Source organism: Embiotoca jacksoni, unplaced genomic scaffold (genome assembly GCF_022577435.1).
Source record: "Embiotoca jacksoni isolate LCO1_2020_lvr unplaced genomic scaffold, fEmbJac1.0.p SCAF_1, whole genome shotgun sequence".
In the NCBI taxonomy this organism is placed as follows: domain Eukaryota; kingdom Metazoa; phylum Chordata; class Actinopteri; family Embiotocidae; genus Embiotoca; species Embiotoca jacksoni.
In genome coordinates this window covers 7,765,474-7,782,799 of record NW_027185229.1, presented here as the reverse complement: position 1 = coordinate 7,782,799, position 17,326 = coordinate 7,765,474, and the positions used below count along the sequence as shown (strand labels likewise).

General features: G+C 39.1%; 2 protein-coding genes across 2 annotated transcripts; one reads left to right on the top strand and one right to left on the bottom strand.

Annotated features, from left to right (window-relative positions):
- Positions 1–2,085: 2,085 nt before the first annotated feature.
- On the bottom strand, positions 2,086–7,887 carry slc2a9l1 (solute carrier family 2 member 9, like 1). Its single transcript, XM_069151535.1, has 12 exons — positions 7,855–7,887; positions 6,817–6,912; positions 6,568–6,728; positions 6,367–6,491; positions 6,149–6,278; positions 5,854–6,002; positions 5,389–5,576; positions 4,248–4,358; positions 3,964–4,065; positions 3,124–3,199; positions 2,840–2,967; positions 2,086–2,722 (listed from the first exon to the last, which is right to left on the bottom strand). Exons 1-12 carry the CDS (start codon positions 7,876–7,878, stop codon positions 2,537–2,539), a joined length of 1,476 nt encoding a protein of 491 aa, XP_069007636.1. The 5' UTR covers positions 7,879–7,887; the 3' UTR covers positions 2,086–2,536.
- Positions 7,888–11,417: 3,530 nt separating this feature from the next.
- Positions 11,418–14,745, top strand: psmd6 (proteasome 26S subunit, non-ATPase 6). Its single transcript, XM_069146387.1, has 8 exons — positions 11,418–11,678; positions 12,140–12,345; positions 13,157–13,302; positions 13,394–13,613; positions 13,698–13,806; positions 13,933–14,101; positions 14,347–14,424; positions 14,517–14,745. Exons 1-8 carry the CDS (start codon positions 11,543–11,545, stop codon positions 14,611–14,613), a joined length of 1,161 nt encoding a protein of 386 aa, XP_069002488.1. The 5' UTR covers positions 11,418–11,542; the 3' UTR covers positions 14,614–14,745.
- The last annotated feature ends 2,581 nt before the right edge of the window (positions 14,746–17,326 follow it).

The window sequence follows — 17,326 nt, the reverse complement described above, 5'->3', positions numbered from 1 at the left end:
CAAAATCACTGAAGTTTTTATCTCTGCTCAATCATCTGTAGTAAAAACAATGAAAGGAGGAGGAAATGAGAGTGAGTTGAGAAAAGATTCAAACAGATACTGATTGAAAGTGGCTTCTCTGGCATCAAATTAGGCATCAAAATGTGAATGAAACCACATCAAATCCTGAAATATACATCGCTAAAAATAATTAACGCAACACTTTAAATTCATATTGCCTTCCTTTACTGCCATCATATCAGTAGCCTATGAACTGATTTTAAAGCACACATTTTGTGGACATTTATTTGTGTTGGTTGCTATGGGCTACAGGTACGTGTTGGTGTGCATGCTGTGAAAGCTTGGTTGTGCCACTGCAGCTCAGCAGAAGGTCAACAGCGCCATCTGCTGATATCAACACAACTCTGTCAGTCAATTGACGACCCTCAAACATACACATTCCCACACATAGGTACATTTCTATTCACTGAGTGTGGCTCTGAAGAATGTTAATTACAGATTCATTCAAAAACAACAAATATAGTTTGAATATTTATACTTTTTCATTATTTTGCCAGGTCTGCTGGAGTAAAAGATCCACAGTGGCTCCACTAATTAAATGTTCAGTTAATCCTTCTGCAGTGTTAACAAGGCACAGCAGGATATCAGTACAGGGTGATCAAGCCAGTATAGCCCACTGCCAATCACAGCTCACATCCCCAGAGTGCTAAACTGAGAGTGAAGTGTCTCTGGTGGCTAATGAAGACCCTGTGGCTGTTAGCAGCTGCTGGCTCGTGATAAGGAAGAGGAGACCTTCAATGATTTAAATTCATATCATCAGAGCCCAATGAAGGTGAGGAAGACTCCCAGGCCAGGACGTGACTGTGGTTTGCAGGATTTGCAGTAAGGAGAAGAAGGCACAAGGACAGAAGTGAAAATTATCCTGAGGCTGAAAATGTGCAGTATTGTGATTCTGGTGTTCTTGTTGTAAAATACTGACAGTGTGGTGTATTAGCACAATGCAAACTGTATAAGCAAGCAGAACAGCATAGAGCTCAATAGCCTATTTACAACATTAAAAAAAAAAGACAACATGAATGCAACATATCATAAAATCTGGCATGACTGTCAATGTAGTTAGATATCAGAAAAGCTTTGATGAGAGATTGTGTAATGTTTGAGATGATGGATGACATATTTTTACTCTTACTTTAGGGAAATATTGTTGTATAGCAAACTTTAATGGGTTTTAAAAATAACTTTTAGCTAAATGTCACCATACTATCAATTGTAGCTGCAGTGCCTGTTCAGCTAAAGTTTCACATGCAGTCACTCTTTGATGATTTGGTATATTCTAAAGGGCTAAGGAAACCAGTTAAACCTTAGCAGGACTGTAACAGAAATTAATAACCAGGTCACCAACATGCCTCCAAAGAACCCTCTAAAACAAATGCCCACCTTCTCGTGAGCCCAATCAACAGGCCGTGAGAAAGTCAAAATAAACGGAAGAGAATGATGCTCCATGATGTTGGTAGACTTTGTGGTACAGTTTCCATTAATTTAATCCCCTTCAGCGCTCCAAGAACAGACAGTAGAGTCCAAAGGGACCAAAGGGAGCAGTGAATGATTTATTGCTGGGAGGCAGGAGGAAGGAAACTACTGACCTCTTAGGTGATGAACACATTGCAGCTGCAGGTGCAGTCGTACCAGGGATGGTATATGACAGCAAAGTGGGATTGATCTGGGAGTGTTGTTGGGAGTTTTTTGCTTTGAGTAATAATTGAAGAATTATGGAGGATATTGAGTAAAATAATTAGCTTGATACACACCTTGCAGTGTACAGGAAAGTGATATAAATTAAACAAATTCTTTCCAAATAAAAGAACAATACCAGCAGGTTGCAATTGCATATATCTACACTTGACACCTTTAGAGATGATGTGTACCAAGAAATCCTCGTTTTATCTGTTTGTCAACATACTTTACCAACCTTTTCTTTACAAGAATTAATGCAGCATCCTCTTCTCATCATCCAACCAGGAAGTAAAGACCTCTGACAATTTACACTACACATCTGAGACTGTACATTTAATTGAGACCCTTTATTACTTTAATATGCTGTAAATGCATTGATTCATCATTCAGTTACATTTTTAGAGCCTTAAAACTGACAACAATTTTTACAGTCATTAATGTAACCCAAAGGGATTTAATAGGTTCACATAAAACCTCAAGTAAACCTTAAGAAGATGAAGATAATGTCCTTAAACTCCAGAGTCTGCTATTAAATCTACTGGTGATACTACAAAATCTGACCAGGTTTCTTGTTACTTGGTATGATCTGTTTTTTTTTTGTTGTTTGTTTTAATTTGATTTGATCTATTAATCAAGTGTAAAGATTTGAGCTGTTTATTACCTCCATCCACTATCTATACTGCTTTATTCTATGCAGTTAAGGATAAAGCAGGTATAGATAGAAGGATGTTCCATTCAGTCATTGAGTGCAATTTGATGTGCATTTTTCAGTTATTTCAACTGTGTCACTCTGTGGACTTCCTCACAACTTGGTCTCGGCTCTCTTTTCCTCTGAGAAGGATTTCCCACAGACAGTGATGGCTTTAAACAGCTCTGAGATCTCCAGCAGCGTCTTGTCTTTTGTCTCAGGCAGAATGACGAAGGTGAATAGACAACCGAACAGGGTCACACAGGCAAACGGCACAAAGCAGTACGAGTTGAGAGCATTCTGTGAGAGGAAATGGAGAGTAAAGCATCAGAATGAGATTCATGTTTTTACACAGTTTGATACACATCTCTGTGCATGCCATAATGGGCTGCTTATCTTCAGGTTGGTTGTGCTCACAATAAGGAATGGAAAGATCAGGCCCTGCAATGCGAATAAAAGCCAGCGCTGCATCCCCATGAGGACAAATGCTGCCGGTCGATTAGACTGGATGAAGAGCTCACTGTTGATTGTAGCTGTAGCTCCCGCTGTGAAACAGAGGGAGGACACCGGAGATTGAATTACTTATCTATGTATACAGATATCTTTTCTCTTACCATTTCAGTGTATAATTTACGAAAATTCCTTATTTCTTTTTTTTTTTTTAAACATTCAGCATCATGTGTAAACTGCATAGCACATACCAGGGCCTCCAGAAAAGAAGATGATGAAGAGGATGATCAAACCAACGGTAATGTATGAAACCCAGTAGCCTGAATCCTGCATGAATGATAATTTTATATGAATACATTTTTGTTTATAGGTGATTGTTAGAACAAGTTTCAATGCAGCAGTCAAAGCTTTGATACATTTCGCCTGCATGTAAACAAGCTCAGCTTCGGTTTTGTTGGCAGTATTTTTTCATATTTACTTTAATTGTACCATAAAAACATTTTTACTCTCTTACCCTGCCGAACCATGCTGTAGTTTTGATTTGATGAGCTTAAGAGATATATTTTCTGAGGTTTTTGAATACAACAGAGGTAAACTGATATTTCATTTATGTATTTTGTGTACACATTAAAGTACATTTACTTTGCTTGACTTTTTCTATTTTTATACTACTTTATACTCACTATTTGGGAGCTCTTCTCTAGTTACTAGTTTGCAGTATGAGGATTTTCATATAAAACATGAAAAATATACTGTTTGATGCACAAGGTCTCCTTATTATAAAGACTAGATTGTAATTCCTTTAAGTGTCTTATTTACTTTAATTAATGCAGTTTGTGCATCAACCTGCTTAATTTTTTTCTGCAAACAGGCTTTCTATTCATTATTGATCTAAAAGTAAAAACTCATATTCAGAAATGTGTGCTTGAGATCTGGAGTTCAGCAGATGAAACTGCCCAGTATATGTATTTATAATACAACACTGTCAGATGAACCTTTTCCTGCACGATACTTTTCCTTTAATTACTTTAGGTCGATTTTGTTAATAATAACGATCTGAGTACTTCTTCCACCACTCGTGATAGGTTTACCTTCAGGTTGAGTGTGATGGTGATCAGCACCCAGCAGGCAGACATGACACTGTAGCCTCCCCATAACAACGGCCTCCTCCCTGTGTGCTCAATCAGAAGACCCTGATTGGGAAGAAGGTAGAAAAAAAGATTGAATTTACAAATTATTCTAGTATTAGCTGTAAATGAGAAAAATGTCCCTCTGTTGGAGAAGTTGAACGATAGTAACAGGGAATGAAAGCTATACACTGAAGATCACTCATAAACATAAGCAAGCTCAGGTACCGAATGAGGGATTTGCTCACACAGGAGATGGAAGTGATGATTTCAGATATCCCAAGGCCAAGAGTGACGTAGCGGATCTTGTCTTTTGGTATGCCTGCCTTCAGGAAGATGTCAAAAGAGAAGACACTAATCTGGGAAAAAGAAAAGTACTGTTAGATATTAAGAGGCTACTACAGTATAATCTTTATCGTACGACAGTACGACGATAGTGTCACATCTCTTTGCTTAACCAGGACCAGTGTGCTGCTAAATGTGATACATGATTATTATAACTGTTATGCATGTCTATAGAATGTCCGGTGTGTTCAACTGCTTGCAACCCTACCATACGATATTGTATTGCATCGTGTCGTGGTATCATATAGCATTAGCATATCAGATTGTATTTTATTGTTTTGCATTGTATCGTATTGCTTTGTGTCGTATAATACTGTCGTTTCGTATCGTGTCATATCGTATCATGTCGTGTCATTGTATCGTGTCGTGTCGCGTCGTTGTGTCGTGTCGTTGTGTCGTATCGTAGCATGTCGTATCGTGTTGTATTGTATCCTATTGTACTTTCTCATATCATGGCATATAATATTGTATCGTATTCTGTTGTGTTATATCACCAAGCATCTTATTGTCTTCTGTTGTTCCCTGTCATTCTGTGTCGTGTTGTATCATATCATGTGGTATCATATTGTATCGCGTCGTATCCCATCATATTACGTCATATCATATGTAGCATCGTATCATATCAGATTGCATTGTATTATATCGTATTGTTTATATCTCATCGTGTCATACTGGCATTGCATTGTATTGCATCCTATCATGTGTCATATAGTATCATATCGAATCGTATCGCATTGTTTTGTATCATGCAGCATTGTATTACTGTGTATCACATTGCATCATATGATATCATATCGTATCATATAGCATTGTTTTGTATGGCATCATATAATGTTGTGCCATATTGTATCATATCGAATCACATCGTATTATGTCACATCCTATAATAATGATTATAATAAACTTTGTTTATGCAGCACTTTTCAAAACAAATATACAAATATCATATCACAACGAATTGCATCGTATCGCATCTTATCGTATATATTTTTTAATGAAAAAGATTCTGCATTTTGTAGATGCCGAAATAAAGGCTATTCTCACCACAGACATGCCTGACAGCCCATTGCAACAGTTGATGGCAAACATGGTGATGAGCTGCCATCGGTTCGACCTGTCCCTCAGCAGCTGCAGAGTGCTCTTTGGTGGCGCTGCCTCAATGGCTGCCTGCTCAGTCAGCATCTCATCCATTTCCTGTTTATAGTCACCCGGACCCCACAGAGTCTGGAGAGCTGGACAGAGACAAACCAGAGATAAAGATGGAACAAAGCTAAAACAAAATGTCTTTGCTAAAAACACGGTGACATGCCACAATGTAGATTTCATGATTTAATAGCACCTTTTCTTCTAACAATCAGATGGTATGTCTGTTTGGATATTAATGGCATTTTAGAGGACAGTCATTAAAAAAATACTATTGGTTTACATTTTTCCCCAAATCACTACAGTTATGTTTGATACTCAGAGTGTTTTGCTGGGAACTGCATGAATATAAGGAAATATACCAACCTTTTTTGCAGGCCTTATTATCACCTTTCTCTATGAATAAATATCTGGGAGCCTCAGGAAGAAAAGGCAACACCATGACCTGAAACACTGACAAAATCCCAGGAAGACAGAGGACAATGTGCCACAGGTCCTCGCGACCAAGCATCTCACTGAAAATAACAAAATGAAATGTTTTTAGCTTAATTTCATTTATTATTTATTTTGCTGTAGTAAGTTACATCTTTATGTACAAGTTCATTTTGCACAGTGCTCAACCATTCATTGTCTCCTCACATATTCCACAATGAGTGCATACCTTAATCCAAATAATTGTGCAGACAGTTTGCCGAGTGAGGTAAAGTTGGCCGAGGTCAGAGTCACCATGCCTCTTATTTTTCTGGGTGAAATATCCCCCAAATACATCAAATGGATGCTTGTTCCCAAGCCTGCAGGTCATGTAAGGTATGTATGATTAGAAAGTGTAGATAAACACAAGATGTATTTTTGAGAAGTGTGCAGAATATGTTGATTTACCTCCTGAGAAGCCCAACAGGATCCTTGCCACAATAATCATTTCAAAAGAATTAGCTCCTTTACTTATCAGCATGAACAATGATGCAACGATGGTAATGAAACTGTTGGCAATCACCACCTTTTTTCTGATGAAGGAACACATGTTTACTTCAGGTGTTTTTAGGGTGTATGACTGAACACTATGTGAAGTCTCATATTTACCTTCCCAGTCTGCCTGAGATGAATTTGACACTGACAGCACCGAAGAGACCCCCAACAGCATACATGGAGACAATAAGAGACCATATCATTGTGACCGTCTGTGGCAATGGAGGCTCTTTGTATCTGTCATACCAGCTGCTGTTGATGAAGCGCTGAATGAACTGCAGAGAAAGTTTTAAACAACAGTTTGTAAATGATTACAAAAGGAAGATAAAGTGGAGAAGACATGTTGCAGGTGCTGTGTCTTACCGGTGACGGAGAACTCAGTCCAGTGATATGGTAGCCACATTGAAAGCTTCCTCCAATTCCCAAAATAATGATGAGGAACAGAGCATTTCCACAGGTCTAAAGAGCAGAGTGAAGAAGAGAGAGAAGACTCACAAATCAGATGTTTTTATTGTCACCAAAAATAACGTTATGTTTTCCTTTATTTTATAATTGTGTAATCTAGTTCATATTATTGAAGTCCCCCCTTCCTCAAAATTTAAAAAAAATTCTATAAGATTATTTGTTTTAGTTTAAGACGGTTCATTTGTATATTCAATAAGCTTGAGGCCTACACAAAGACTGAGAAAATACTTTCATCTTCTAATTTTGAAATTAGAAATATTTGTATTTTTTTTAAATTCTTTATTTCTTAATGAGGGAGGAGACATAGCTACTTTTTTTAATTTATTTTTTTTAAGAAAAAACAAATAAAACAAATTATCCTTTAAAAAAAATATGATATCGTCAAAAATCATTATTTGAATAGTTCTGGATTTCAAAATAAAGTGTTTTTATGCAAAAAATTAATACTATCATCATTTCAAAAAGAGTTTTCAGTTTCAATCGTGTTTGAAGAAATTCATTCTTTATGATGTCAGTTAAAAACAACTTGAACTGAACATATGTTTCTGTTATAATACATTTGTTGACATTGTTTTAGATTGCTCAGAGCTAGTTGGGTTCAGTGTCGCAGTTTTTTTTTAATCAAAGTGAAAGTTTGAACAATAACTCAGACATGGACAAAGTGTAATGAGTCAGCTGAAACTCTGGTTTTGAGGATTCGCTGAGCTCGGACAAACATGTTAGGTTTTCTTATATTAGTTTTTTTTTCCCCACATTCTTATTGTTAATAAAATCTTGTTAGAGTAACAATAGTTAGAGTTAGGATAATCACAACTTTAAAAGATTTTGACCCAAACATATTTTTTGATATCGGTTGAACTATTCTTTTAACATGTATGTATGCGGAAATTATTCTGACATTTATGTTATATTCAGTAGAAATCAGTCAAGGCCTACCAGCTGTTGAAGCAAAGTTTCCATTCCCTCTTTACTGGCATGGACCGTACGGCACATATGTCCAGACTGTGGGGATTCTGTTAAGTATCTCAGGCTAGTTATCATTAACTTTTCAGACTAGAAATAAAGAACTCCTGCGACCATGACAATAACCTCCCTTCTGAGTCACTGTTACTGTGTAGGACATTTGAACTGATATAACTATTTGATATTTGAATGATCATTTTTCTTGAATTGCAAAGACTAAATCAATATGAAAGGGATTAATTTATACTGTGGTAGCTTGAAGATTCATATATCCATCCACATTGGTGGGTTTCAATGATGTAAGTGCATTGGCATATTTCAGACAGATAATGGCACAGTATAACACTAGTACAAAGCTGCAGAGGTTTTAAAATCTGTGTTTCCTGCTTGCGCTTAGCTAATTGTTGTCTTTTTGCCTATGCCTGTTCTTTAGGGTCACATGGAGAATCACACCTCCATGTTAGAATTTATAGTTTCGTTAGATTGAGACTGCATGTCTTTGACTGTGAACACAGAAACATTGGGAAGAGGAACAAACTCCAAAACAAAAAAAAACATTGCTGAGCATGATGAGCAATGCATGTGCTGTTGAAAGGCGAAACCAAAGGAAACAAGCAGAATGCAATATGTATAATGAATCAATTATAATCAGGGGTGGAAGAAGTACATAGGTTCACTGCATAAGTAAAAGTTGAAATACCACACTGTAAACATACTTGACTAAAAAGTGTAATCCTTTCAAAAACTTAATTCAAAATGTACTTAGTATCAAAAGTAAAATGATTCACGGTGTAGTAAAATGATCGCTGTCGTCTTTTGTTATTATATAATGTTTTGGGGATAATATCACTCAAATGTCGTCCAATATGTGATAAAAATGTCATTCTATAGTATGTTAACCAAAATGTCATAAAAACATCATAGTAGAGCATGTTACTCAAAACTATATACAAAAATCGTAATATAGCGTGTCGTCCACGATATGATAAAAATGTCATACAGTGCATGTTGTGGGCAGCACAGTTGTTCTATGGTTAGCATTGTCACCTCACAGTGATCAGGTTCCAAGTCGAATCCAGGCCTGGGCCTTTCTGTGTGGAGTTCATATTTGCCCTGAGGTGTGAACAGGCTTTCTTAGGGCCCAAGCAGCAATGGTGCGAGAGCCCTATTGGTATTCAAGCGATTATTATTATTATTATTATTATTATTATTATTATTATTCGTGAACAACTGCACTTTATCATACTCCAAAACTCATGAAAGGCTATATTTACCTATATGCACGAAATTCGGTGGACATGTGTATCACTGTATGGCTATGAAATATATAAAAGTCCCACAGCCCTTTCACATCATAACTATAACAAACTATAACTTAGGTATAGGCTTTATAAATAGCCTATATGTAGCCTATAGAAATAACCTATAGTCTTCGGTATCTCTGCAGCATTGGCAGTTGCCCCAAATCACAGCAGGTCTGCGGCAGCGGCCCTACATTACAGAAGTAGCCGCGGCAGCTAGTCTGAATTGTGGCAGGTGCCACCGCAGGACTGCCACCGGAAGTTCCCCAGCTAGCTGCCGCTGCCACCACAGACATATATACATAGACGCTGCGATACGCCAACGCGTCGGCCATATTGGTCCGGGCTAGACTGGGCAGTCATCAGACACAGGTGAACGGGGGAGGTGGAGTTTTACGGATAAAAAAAACAGTATAACGTTTCCAATTCCCAACTGCCTTCAATTAGTTCTATTACAATGTTTATTATCAACGTGGAGTTCAAAATAAAGTTTTCCCTCCAGTTGCTTAGAATCCTGAGTTATACCATAATCTGAAGACACTCAAGAGAGGACTGTGTATTACATGAAGTGATTTACATATATGGTGGAAAAGATTCATTGTCATAAGGATTGTAAAAACTCCGATTTTGAGCACTAAGTAAGTCTGACGTCACTTGACGTGGCAACGTTTGTGGTGAAAGGGAGAGATACACTTGCTCAACGCAAGAATAAGTCATTTTATGACTCATTTATACTAATTAAAGCAGGGCATTGTGCCTATTGGTCTAAATGGGTGATGACGTCTGACTCTTGTGGCCAATTAGTTGGCTATAAACATAATGGCCACAAACACTCAGCCGTACCTGTGAAAGGTTATACCCCGAGAGCTTATTTGAATAGTGCGGCGATTTGAAAAATCCCAAGCAACACACGACTTCGGCATCCTCACTCCATTTGTGTCTACTGAGAGATGCGGCAAGTTGGCAAGACCAATATATCGTCCACGTTGGCGTACGATCCAGAGGCCAACGCGGCGTCTACGTATATATCTGATGTATGAGAAATACATTGGAAATAAACAGCAAATAACAAGAGACAGAACTTTTGATGGTGTTCATAAAAGCAGAATGTACTTAACATATTTTCTACTCTATATTGGAGGGACAAATTGGTATTTTCTCAGTATTGGGGTAGACAAGACCCCTTCAAAAAGTCAGTGGTTATGCCCATGATCATATTCTATAAGAACATCATTTGTAGCATCTCTGTGAGAACCACATATCCAAAAGGGCCAAGATCCCAAATTGGTAGCTGGTATGTCACTTTGTGGAAAGTGGTACGTACCGTTTCCTAGTGGTATGGATGGCACTTCGACTTTTGATATGCCTGAATGACTACTTTATGTGGCTAGTGCCCCCTGCTGGCAGAAAAAAGACCCTGCTCCTGTAAATACCTCTTTCTCAACTCCAGTATCAATGCCGCTGTTTATGACCGGTATAAACTCGGCCCCTGATGAAATACAAGCATATGTAGTAAATGGTAAAACTATTTTTTCCAAATGTTTCTCAATAAACCAATTTCGTGTGCACTGACAGCTCAGGTAGCTGTCGTGTCAAGACCAGCTCTAATATCACGTTTGGACACATCGGCAGGATTTCAGAGTCACAATCAGAATATGAAACTACTTTACTGTCATTTAAAAATCATTGCATGCATCCAAGCTACAGAAGAGGAGAGCAACACGAAGAGCCCTTTCTTTACATCGCTCTGATGCGCTAACATAATAAAGACCATAGACATGAAGATGATGACAGAAAAGAACGCAAGCGTAACCCTCGGGAACGTGTACCAAATTTGCATATGCATTAGGCCCGGGCCAGTTTAACGTCCCAATTAAATAGTACTATTTATGTGGGTTCTCGGAGTGGGATGCTCAGGCTGGGGGGGAGGGGGGGACTACATAGCCACCAGAAAAAAAGCCCAGTGTACCAGTGGATGCATTATTAATAATTAATAATTATTACAATTCAACAACGTATGTTGTATCTTCATTTCGGGCATAGTAACGACATACAATAAAGATTAGAACGTACATAGCCTAGTTTTTACACACGCCTCAGACAAACTAGTCGTTGAACGGAGGTGTAGTTCATACTCGTGTCCAGTAGAGGGCAGTAATTAAAACGTGCTTATCAAATGTAAGGCTCCCCACCGCTCTTCTCTCCTCTCACTGAAACGCGATCCGCCGGAAGCAACATAGTCCCGTGTTTTCCGTAGTCATCGTTGTCTAGCTGGTAACAGTGAGTAGTGGACCTGGTCTACACAAAGAAAGCCTTCCTTTTGTGTATTTAGTTTATATTTAGAGTTAAAAAAAAAAAAAATGCCGCTGGAGAATCTGGAGGAAGAGGGTCTGCCCAAAAACCCCGACCTGCGGATAGCACAGCTGAAGTTTCTGCTCAGCCACCGACAGGATGCTAAAGTGAAGACGGAGCTCATGGACGCTATCAAAGCTAACAGTGAGTTCGCATTTCACTTCGCCGAAAATGACTTCTCATTGCACGCACACATTTAACGGGGTTTTCTGTAACTCGGTAAATAATACCCTGGTTCCATGATCGCCATATAAATGCAGGTGAAGTACAAAAACGTCACTTGTGCTAAACTAGCTTTGGCGGATATTAGCTTGATAGCTAACGGTTTTAGCAAACGTCACCTGGCTAACCGCAGCTGTTTTTTGTTTTTTTTAAATTCGCCTAATATTATAAATTTAGTCTTCATGTTTACAAGGTTCACCAGATTTGTAAACAATCGCATTTCAGTTCACAATACGTTACGTTTTTAAGCGATAATCTTTAGCAAAGGAGAAACACTTTAATATGTTTCCCGACTCATTATTATGAAACGTAGAAGATGGTTGATTTGGTTGATTTGAACTCGGTGATCAAAAAGGTAAACAGTCTTGATTTGTCTGTTGTAGATATGGCGCCATACTACGAGGGTCTTTGTAAGGAGCTGAAGTGGCAGCTGGACAGCGACCTGTTGAGTAAAATGAAGAAGGCCAACGAAGAGGAGCTGAAACGTCTGGATGATGTGCTGGAGGACGCAGAGAAGAGCCTGGGAGAGAGCGAGATCCGAGACGCCATGATGGCCAAAGCTGAGTATCTCATCCGAATCGGCGACAAGGTAGGATCTCGCAGCATGTGGTATCAACACTGGTCAGCTGCCTTTCCTGTTCACTAAAACGTGAATTTGGTCGAGGCCGGATCAGAAAGTTCAGACTGCTCCTGTTGCGTGTGAACAGTGCGCAGCACCTTGACGTGCATGGAGTAACTGTAACTTTCAAGAGCAAGTAATCGAAGTTACGTTGCAACACCCGCTTCTTAACATTCCCTATACTGTGGAAATCACTGTTATTCTTTGTCCTTTTAAAGTGCAGCACGTCTGCGTGATTAATCAAATATTAACCTCCATCACGATTTTTGGCCTCCCACAACTGGATGAACATTATCGTTCTTTTAAAAGACGTGCTGTGCTGCACATAAATTAAAGGCTTCTTGCACTAACAGTCCTCCAGCCACCAGGCGGCAGTCACCTTCTTAAATACAGAGCGTCTGTAGCAGAATACAATGGAGAGCGTCTGCTCTCCAACAGAAGGTACAACAGAAATCACTCAGCCTGGAGCAGAGGGTGATGAGCTCGTCCCTCGAACAGGATAATCATTTGTTGTTACAATATTCTAAGATTTAGGCCAAGTGATGTTAACCAAGAACAAGCCAAGCAAAGAGTGCCTTAAGAGTCGTGTCTGTTTAAATTGTTCAACAACCTGATTAAAAAAAAAAATGCTGCAATCTACCATACGATGAATGCATGGCGGCAACAAATTATGTTACTCATGTTACCTTATGAAAGACAGTTAAACACCTAAGTTGTCGTACATGGATCTGAGAAATAGCATATCGATTGACATCGCCTGCTATTTCTTACTTCTCCACAGGATGGCGCCTTAACAGCTTTCAGGAAGACCTATGACAAGACGGTGGCTCTGGGTCACAGACTGGACATCGTCTTCTACCTGCTGAGGATCGGCCTCTTCTACATGGACAGCGACCTCATCACACGCAACTCTGAGAAAGCCAAGAGGTGAAGGCACTTGTGTCTTTGTTGTGAAACATCAACAGTTTCCGGAAACTTTTCAACACTCATCGGTCTGTGCATCTCTTTTTCTCCGTAGCCTTATCGAGGAGGGGGGAGACTGGGACAGGAGGAATCGTCTGAAGGTTTATCAGGGCCTCTACTGTGTGGCCATCAGGGACTTCAAGCAAGCTGCCGAGCTCTTCCTCGACACAGTCTCAACCTTCACCTCGTATGAACTCATGGACTACAAGACCTTCGTTACCTACACCGTCTACGTCTGCATGATCGCCCTCAAAAGGCCCGACCTCCGTGAAAAGGTAAGAAACAGACTGAATAGTAATACTTGTGTGTAAATTGGCAGCATACCGTTTGTTGAATATGTTCGACGTGTTTCTCGGCAGGTAATAAAGGGAGCTGAGATCTTGGAGGTGCTGCACAGTCTGCCTTCTGTCCGCCAGTATCTTTTCTCGCTCTACGAGTGCCGTTACTCTGTCTTCTTCCAGTCTCTGGGTAAGAAAGCCTATTCTTTTATTGCCTCAAAAACACTGCAGCTTCCAAATGACATTTTACCTGCAGCCATTACATGTAATCCATGCTTCTGTGCGTCAACAATGAATGCGAAACTTTGTGCCACAGCTATGGTGGAGCAGGAGATGAAGAAGGACTGGCTTTTCGCCCCCCACTACCGCTACTACGTGAGGGAGATGAGGATCCAGGCCTACAGCCAGCTGCTCGAGTCCTACCGCTCCCTCACCCTCGGCTACATGGCCGAGGCCTTTGGTGTCAGCACAGAGTTCATTGACCAGTAAGTATTGATTCACCGCGTTTACATTCTGTACATTTGAGCCGATAATATTTGGAAAGTCTAAAAGAGTTAAACAATTGATGAGATGCCAGAAAAAAACTGTACTGTGAAATAACAGATTTATCTGGCTTTGATAGGCTTCATCAGCATCGTGTGAACTCATTTGGCTTAAATGTAACAGACTAATATGTAATATGTAAAAGTCCCACACTACAGGTTTAACTAAATCTCCTTCCATTTCACAGGGAGCTGTCCCGATTCATAGCTGCTGGCCGTCTCCACTGTAAAATTGATAAAGTGAATGAGATTGTGGAAACCAACAGGTAATGCTTCTGTTCATGAAATCTCAGTACTTCTGTTAAAGTACTCGGCAACATGACACAGAGCTCTAAACATGTCCTGTTCCTCTTTGCAGACCCGATAGCAAAAACTGGCAGTACCAGGAAACCATCAAGAAAGGCGACTTGCTGCTCAACCGAGTCCAGAAGTTGTCAAGAGTTATCAACATGTAACCACGGAGGCCAACTTTTTTTCATTACAGCAAAGGGGAAACTTGCATTTTTCTTCTTGATATCTCCAAACCTGTCGTTTGTCTGACAAAGTCACTCTTATATTGTGTACATAATAAAACCTGTCTAACTGTTGACGTTTCCTTTTTCAAGGTTGTTTTTATATTTCAGGAAAGAGGCCGAGACGTGATTTCATATAAATAGCAGTATAAATTATTTTATTTACAGAAACTTGTTACAAAACAAATATACTATACAATCTTTTCTTTAAATATTAATTCTAACCTATGTTTTGTTCATGAATTACATAGCAGCCAATACATAAGTCCAGCTGAAAATGATTCTGATAATGTATACAAAAAAAAAAAAAAAATCTATACACGCTTTTACATAGTATGAATGGTGAATTTATTTTTTTTCTTCCCAGACACGGGCTGTACTCTCTCACTTTCACATTCCAAGTCTATGGTGCTAATAAAGAAAACATCCTTGCGATGTTTCTGTGTACTGGAAACAAAGTCAAGATGTCAGTGGAGTTTGAGGGTAAACAAAACACTTGATTGAAATTTTTTTTTTCTTTTTTTCTTTTTTTAAAACATACAAATCCCAGTAAACCAGAGGGGGCTTAAGCCACACACACTGAGGCTAAAAAAAAAATCTCAAACGTCTCATCTGGAAAACTCCATAAAGGAAAGGAAAATTAAAAAAAACATCGAAGTGTTTCATGCTGGGCAGCTGACAAGCTCTGGTTTTACCACATTTTAGGGTTCATAGGCAGATTTAAAACCAAACTCCCTAAATACTTTGAACATTCAAGTAAGGTAAAACGACCCGAAGAATACTGTCCTCAAACAGTCAGGGTGAAACAAATTCAGGCACTTTCTTAATTTGATATTTCTTTTAAAAGCTGCTAAATTCATTCTTTAAAAGCTGTGAATCTAATTACTTGTTTGGCAACGATGATGCAAGCAGTTGGACTGTTTGAAGTGTTCCCCTTCCTTGCAATGATTGCTTAAGTCCCTTCAGCCTTTACAAAAGAACAAAAGTGTTTCGATAATGAAATGTGGTTTTACAAAGCGTAATGACCGAAGAGTCGGTGGAAACTGCTTAGCCCACGGACACAGCTTGAAGCCTGCGCAACATTACGAAACCACAGGCTAACTGAGTAACGTTTTCCTTGTGTTAATTCATAGGCAACATAAATGTCTTGTAAAAGCACATGTGATTGAGGGAGACCTTGAAAAGTGAATAAAGGTATCCTCTGTCATACAGACACATGCTACAGTGGCAACACTTTCTTCCTTAAAGGATCTCAGTACACGATTCATGAGACGCTTCCGCTTCTACACATAGGCATATTGCATTATATAGACCTGGCAGTGAACCACTTCAAATAGTCATGTTCTCTGACTTTTCATCTTTTTCTTTTACTAAATAAATAATGATTTTTAAAATTGTACCAAAATTTTTTGTGTGTACGAAAAATGCCTGTGCAAAAATACATATTTTACTATGTACAATTTGTTAACAAAATAAGTATTTCTCAAATAGGGGACACTTCAATACTTGTTTGATACATAAGCTACGAGAACAAAAGAAGCTAAATTAAGATTCTTAAAAAAAAAAAAAAGTGTCTCCTCTACTTTTCCACACTATCTGACATCAGTAGAGGTTCCACACATCAACAGGTTTTGCCAAAAGTTCAGATATATCCCGTGAAGCCATCTCCATGAATCTCGCACCATAAAACTCACCCGAGACCACTCTGAGTAAGCAAACATCCCAAATTAGATGGGCAAGTATTGCCTGATTTAAGACTCCATTTTGACAAAGGAATAGAGTAAAATGCCTGGCTACTGTCATACATCTCTTCTCAACACAGCGACATAGTGTTACGGCGAAGCATTGAAACTATGAACATCCAGAGCTTGGGTAGTGGTTACACACAGCGGGGACAATCATACTCACAGAAGACAGGTGACGTGCAAGTTTGCTCCAGTTAAGACGTACCATACCTGATTCCCTACGTAGGAAAATAATAAAAGTTAAAACATTACAATTCACATCTGCCCACATGCAGCTGTGGATTCCACACAGCTGTATGGGTAAAAAGTAGGAAAGTGGTGGCTATAACAATACAGCTTGCACAGATTTTCTTTCATCTCCACAATGCACCATCACCGCTTCATGAGCAAGACTGCCCACCTTTGTACTTTAAAAAACAAACAAAAAAAAAGTAGTTGGCAAAGCTGATAGCAGCTTTTGGCTAGCTTTGTGGACAACTAAGCAGTGCCAATGGAGAAGGTAATGCTGTTCACAGTTGGGGGTAGGTCTACTGTGGCTATCATTCTGCACAATGAAAAAGACTCAGAAAATGAACAGGTGTCCTCAAGACCAAGCTCTCTCTCAACAAAAGATTTAATTGAATGGGCACGTCAGGTGTCCTTTTCACATTTAAAAGCACAACCGTCTTCACCAAAGTCTACAAAGACTCTTTGTAGTTCAGTGTAAAAAGCTCATAAGAAATCATAAAAAGGTAACACTTGCATAATTATTCCAGGTAAGAAAAGAATTGACTGGTTCATCCCTACGGGGCTCGTCTCAGGCTACGGCGTGTAACCGTGAGGTTTCACCACATGTCGCCAGAGAGAGTCAGACTAACAAAACGTGACACAACAAGGTGATTGTGTAGTTGTTTTAAGGTGTTGCAAGTAAC

What these genes read in the sequence shown, in the direction of transcription:
- psmd6 (XM_069146387.1), top strand. Translation starts at nt 11,543, where the DNA reads ATGCCGCTGGAGAATCTGGAGGAAGAGGGTCTGCCCAAAAACCCCGAC. An exon ending in GGACGCTATCAAAGCTAACA is followed by an intron (nt 11,679 to 12,139) that starts GTGAGTTCGCAT and finishes TGTCTGTTGTAG; the next exon opens with ATATGGCGCCATACTACGAG. An exon ending in GAGATTGTGGAAACCAACAG is followed by an intron (nt 14,425 to 14,516) that starts GTAATGCTTCTG and finishes TCCTCTTTGCAG; the next exon opens with ACCCGATAGCAAAAACTGGC.
- slc2a9l1 (XM_069151535.1), bottom strand. Translation starts at nt 7,878, where the DNA reads ATGGAAACTTTGCTTCAACAGCTG. An exon ending in CCATCACACTCAACCTGAAG is followed by an intron (nt 3,200 to 3,963) that starts GTAAACCTATCA and finishes TCATTCATGCAG; the next exon opens with GATTCAGGCTACTGGGTTTC. An exon ending in CTTCTTTTCTGGAGGCCCTG is followed by an intron (nt 2,968 to 3,123) that starts GTATGTGCTATG and finishes TCTGTTTCACAG; the next exon opens with CGGGAGCTACAGCTACAATC.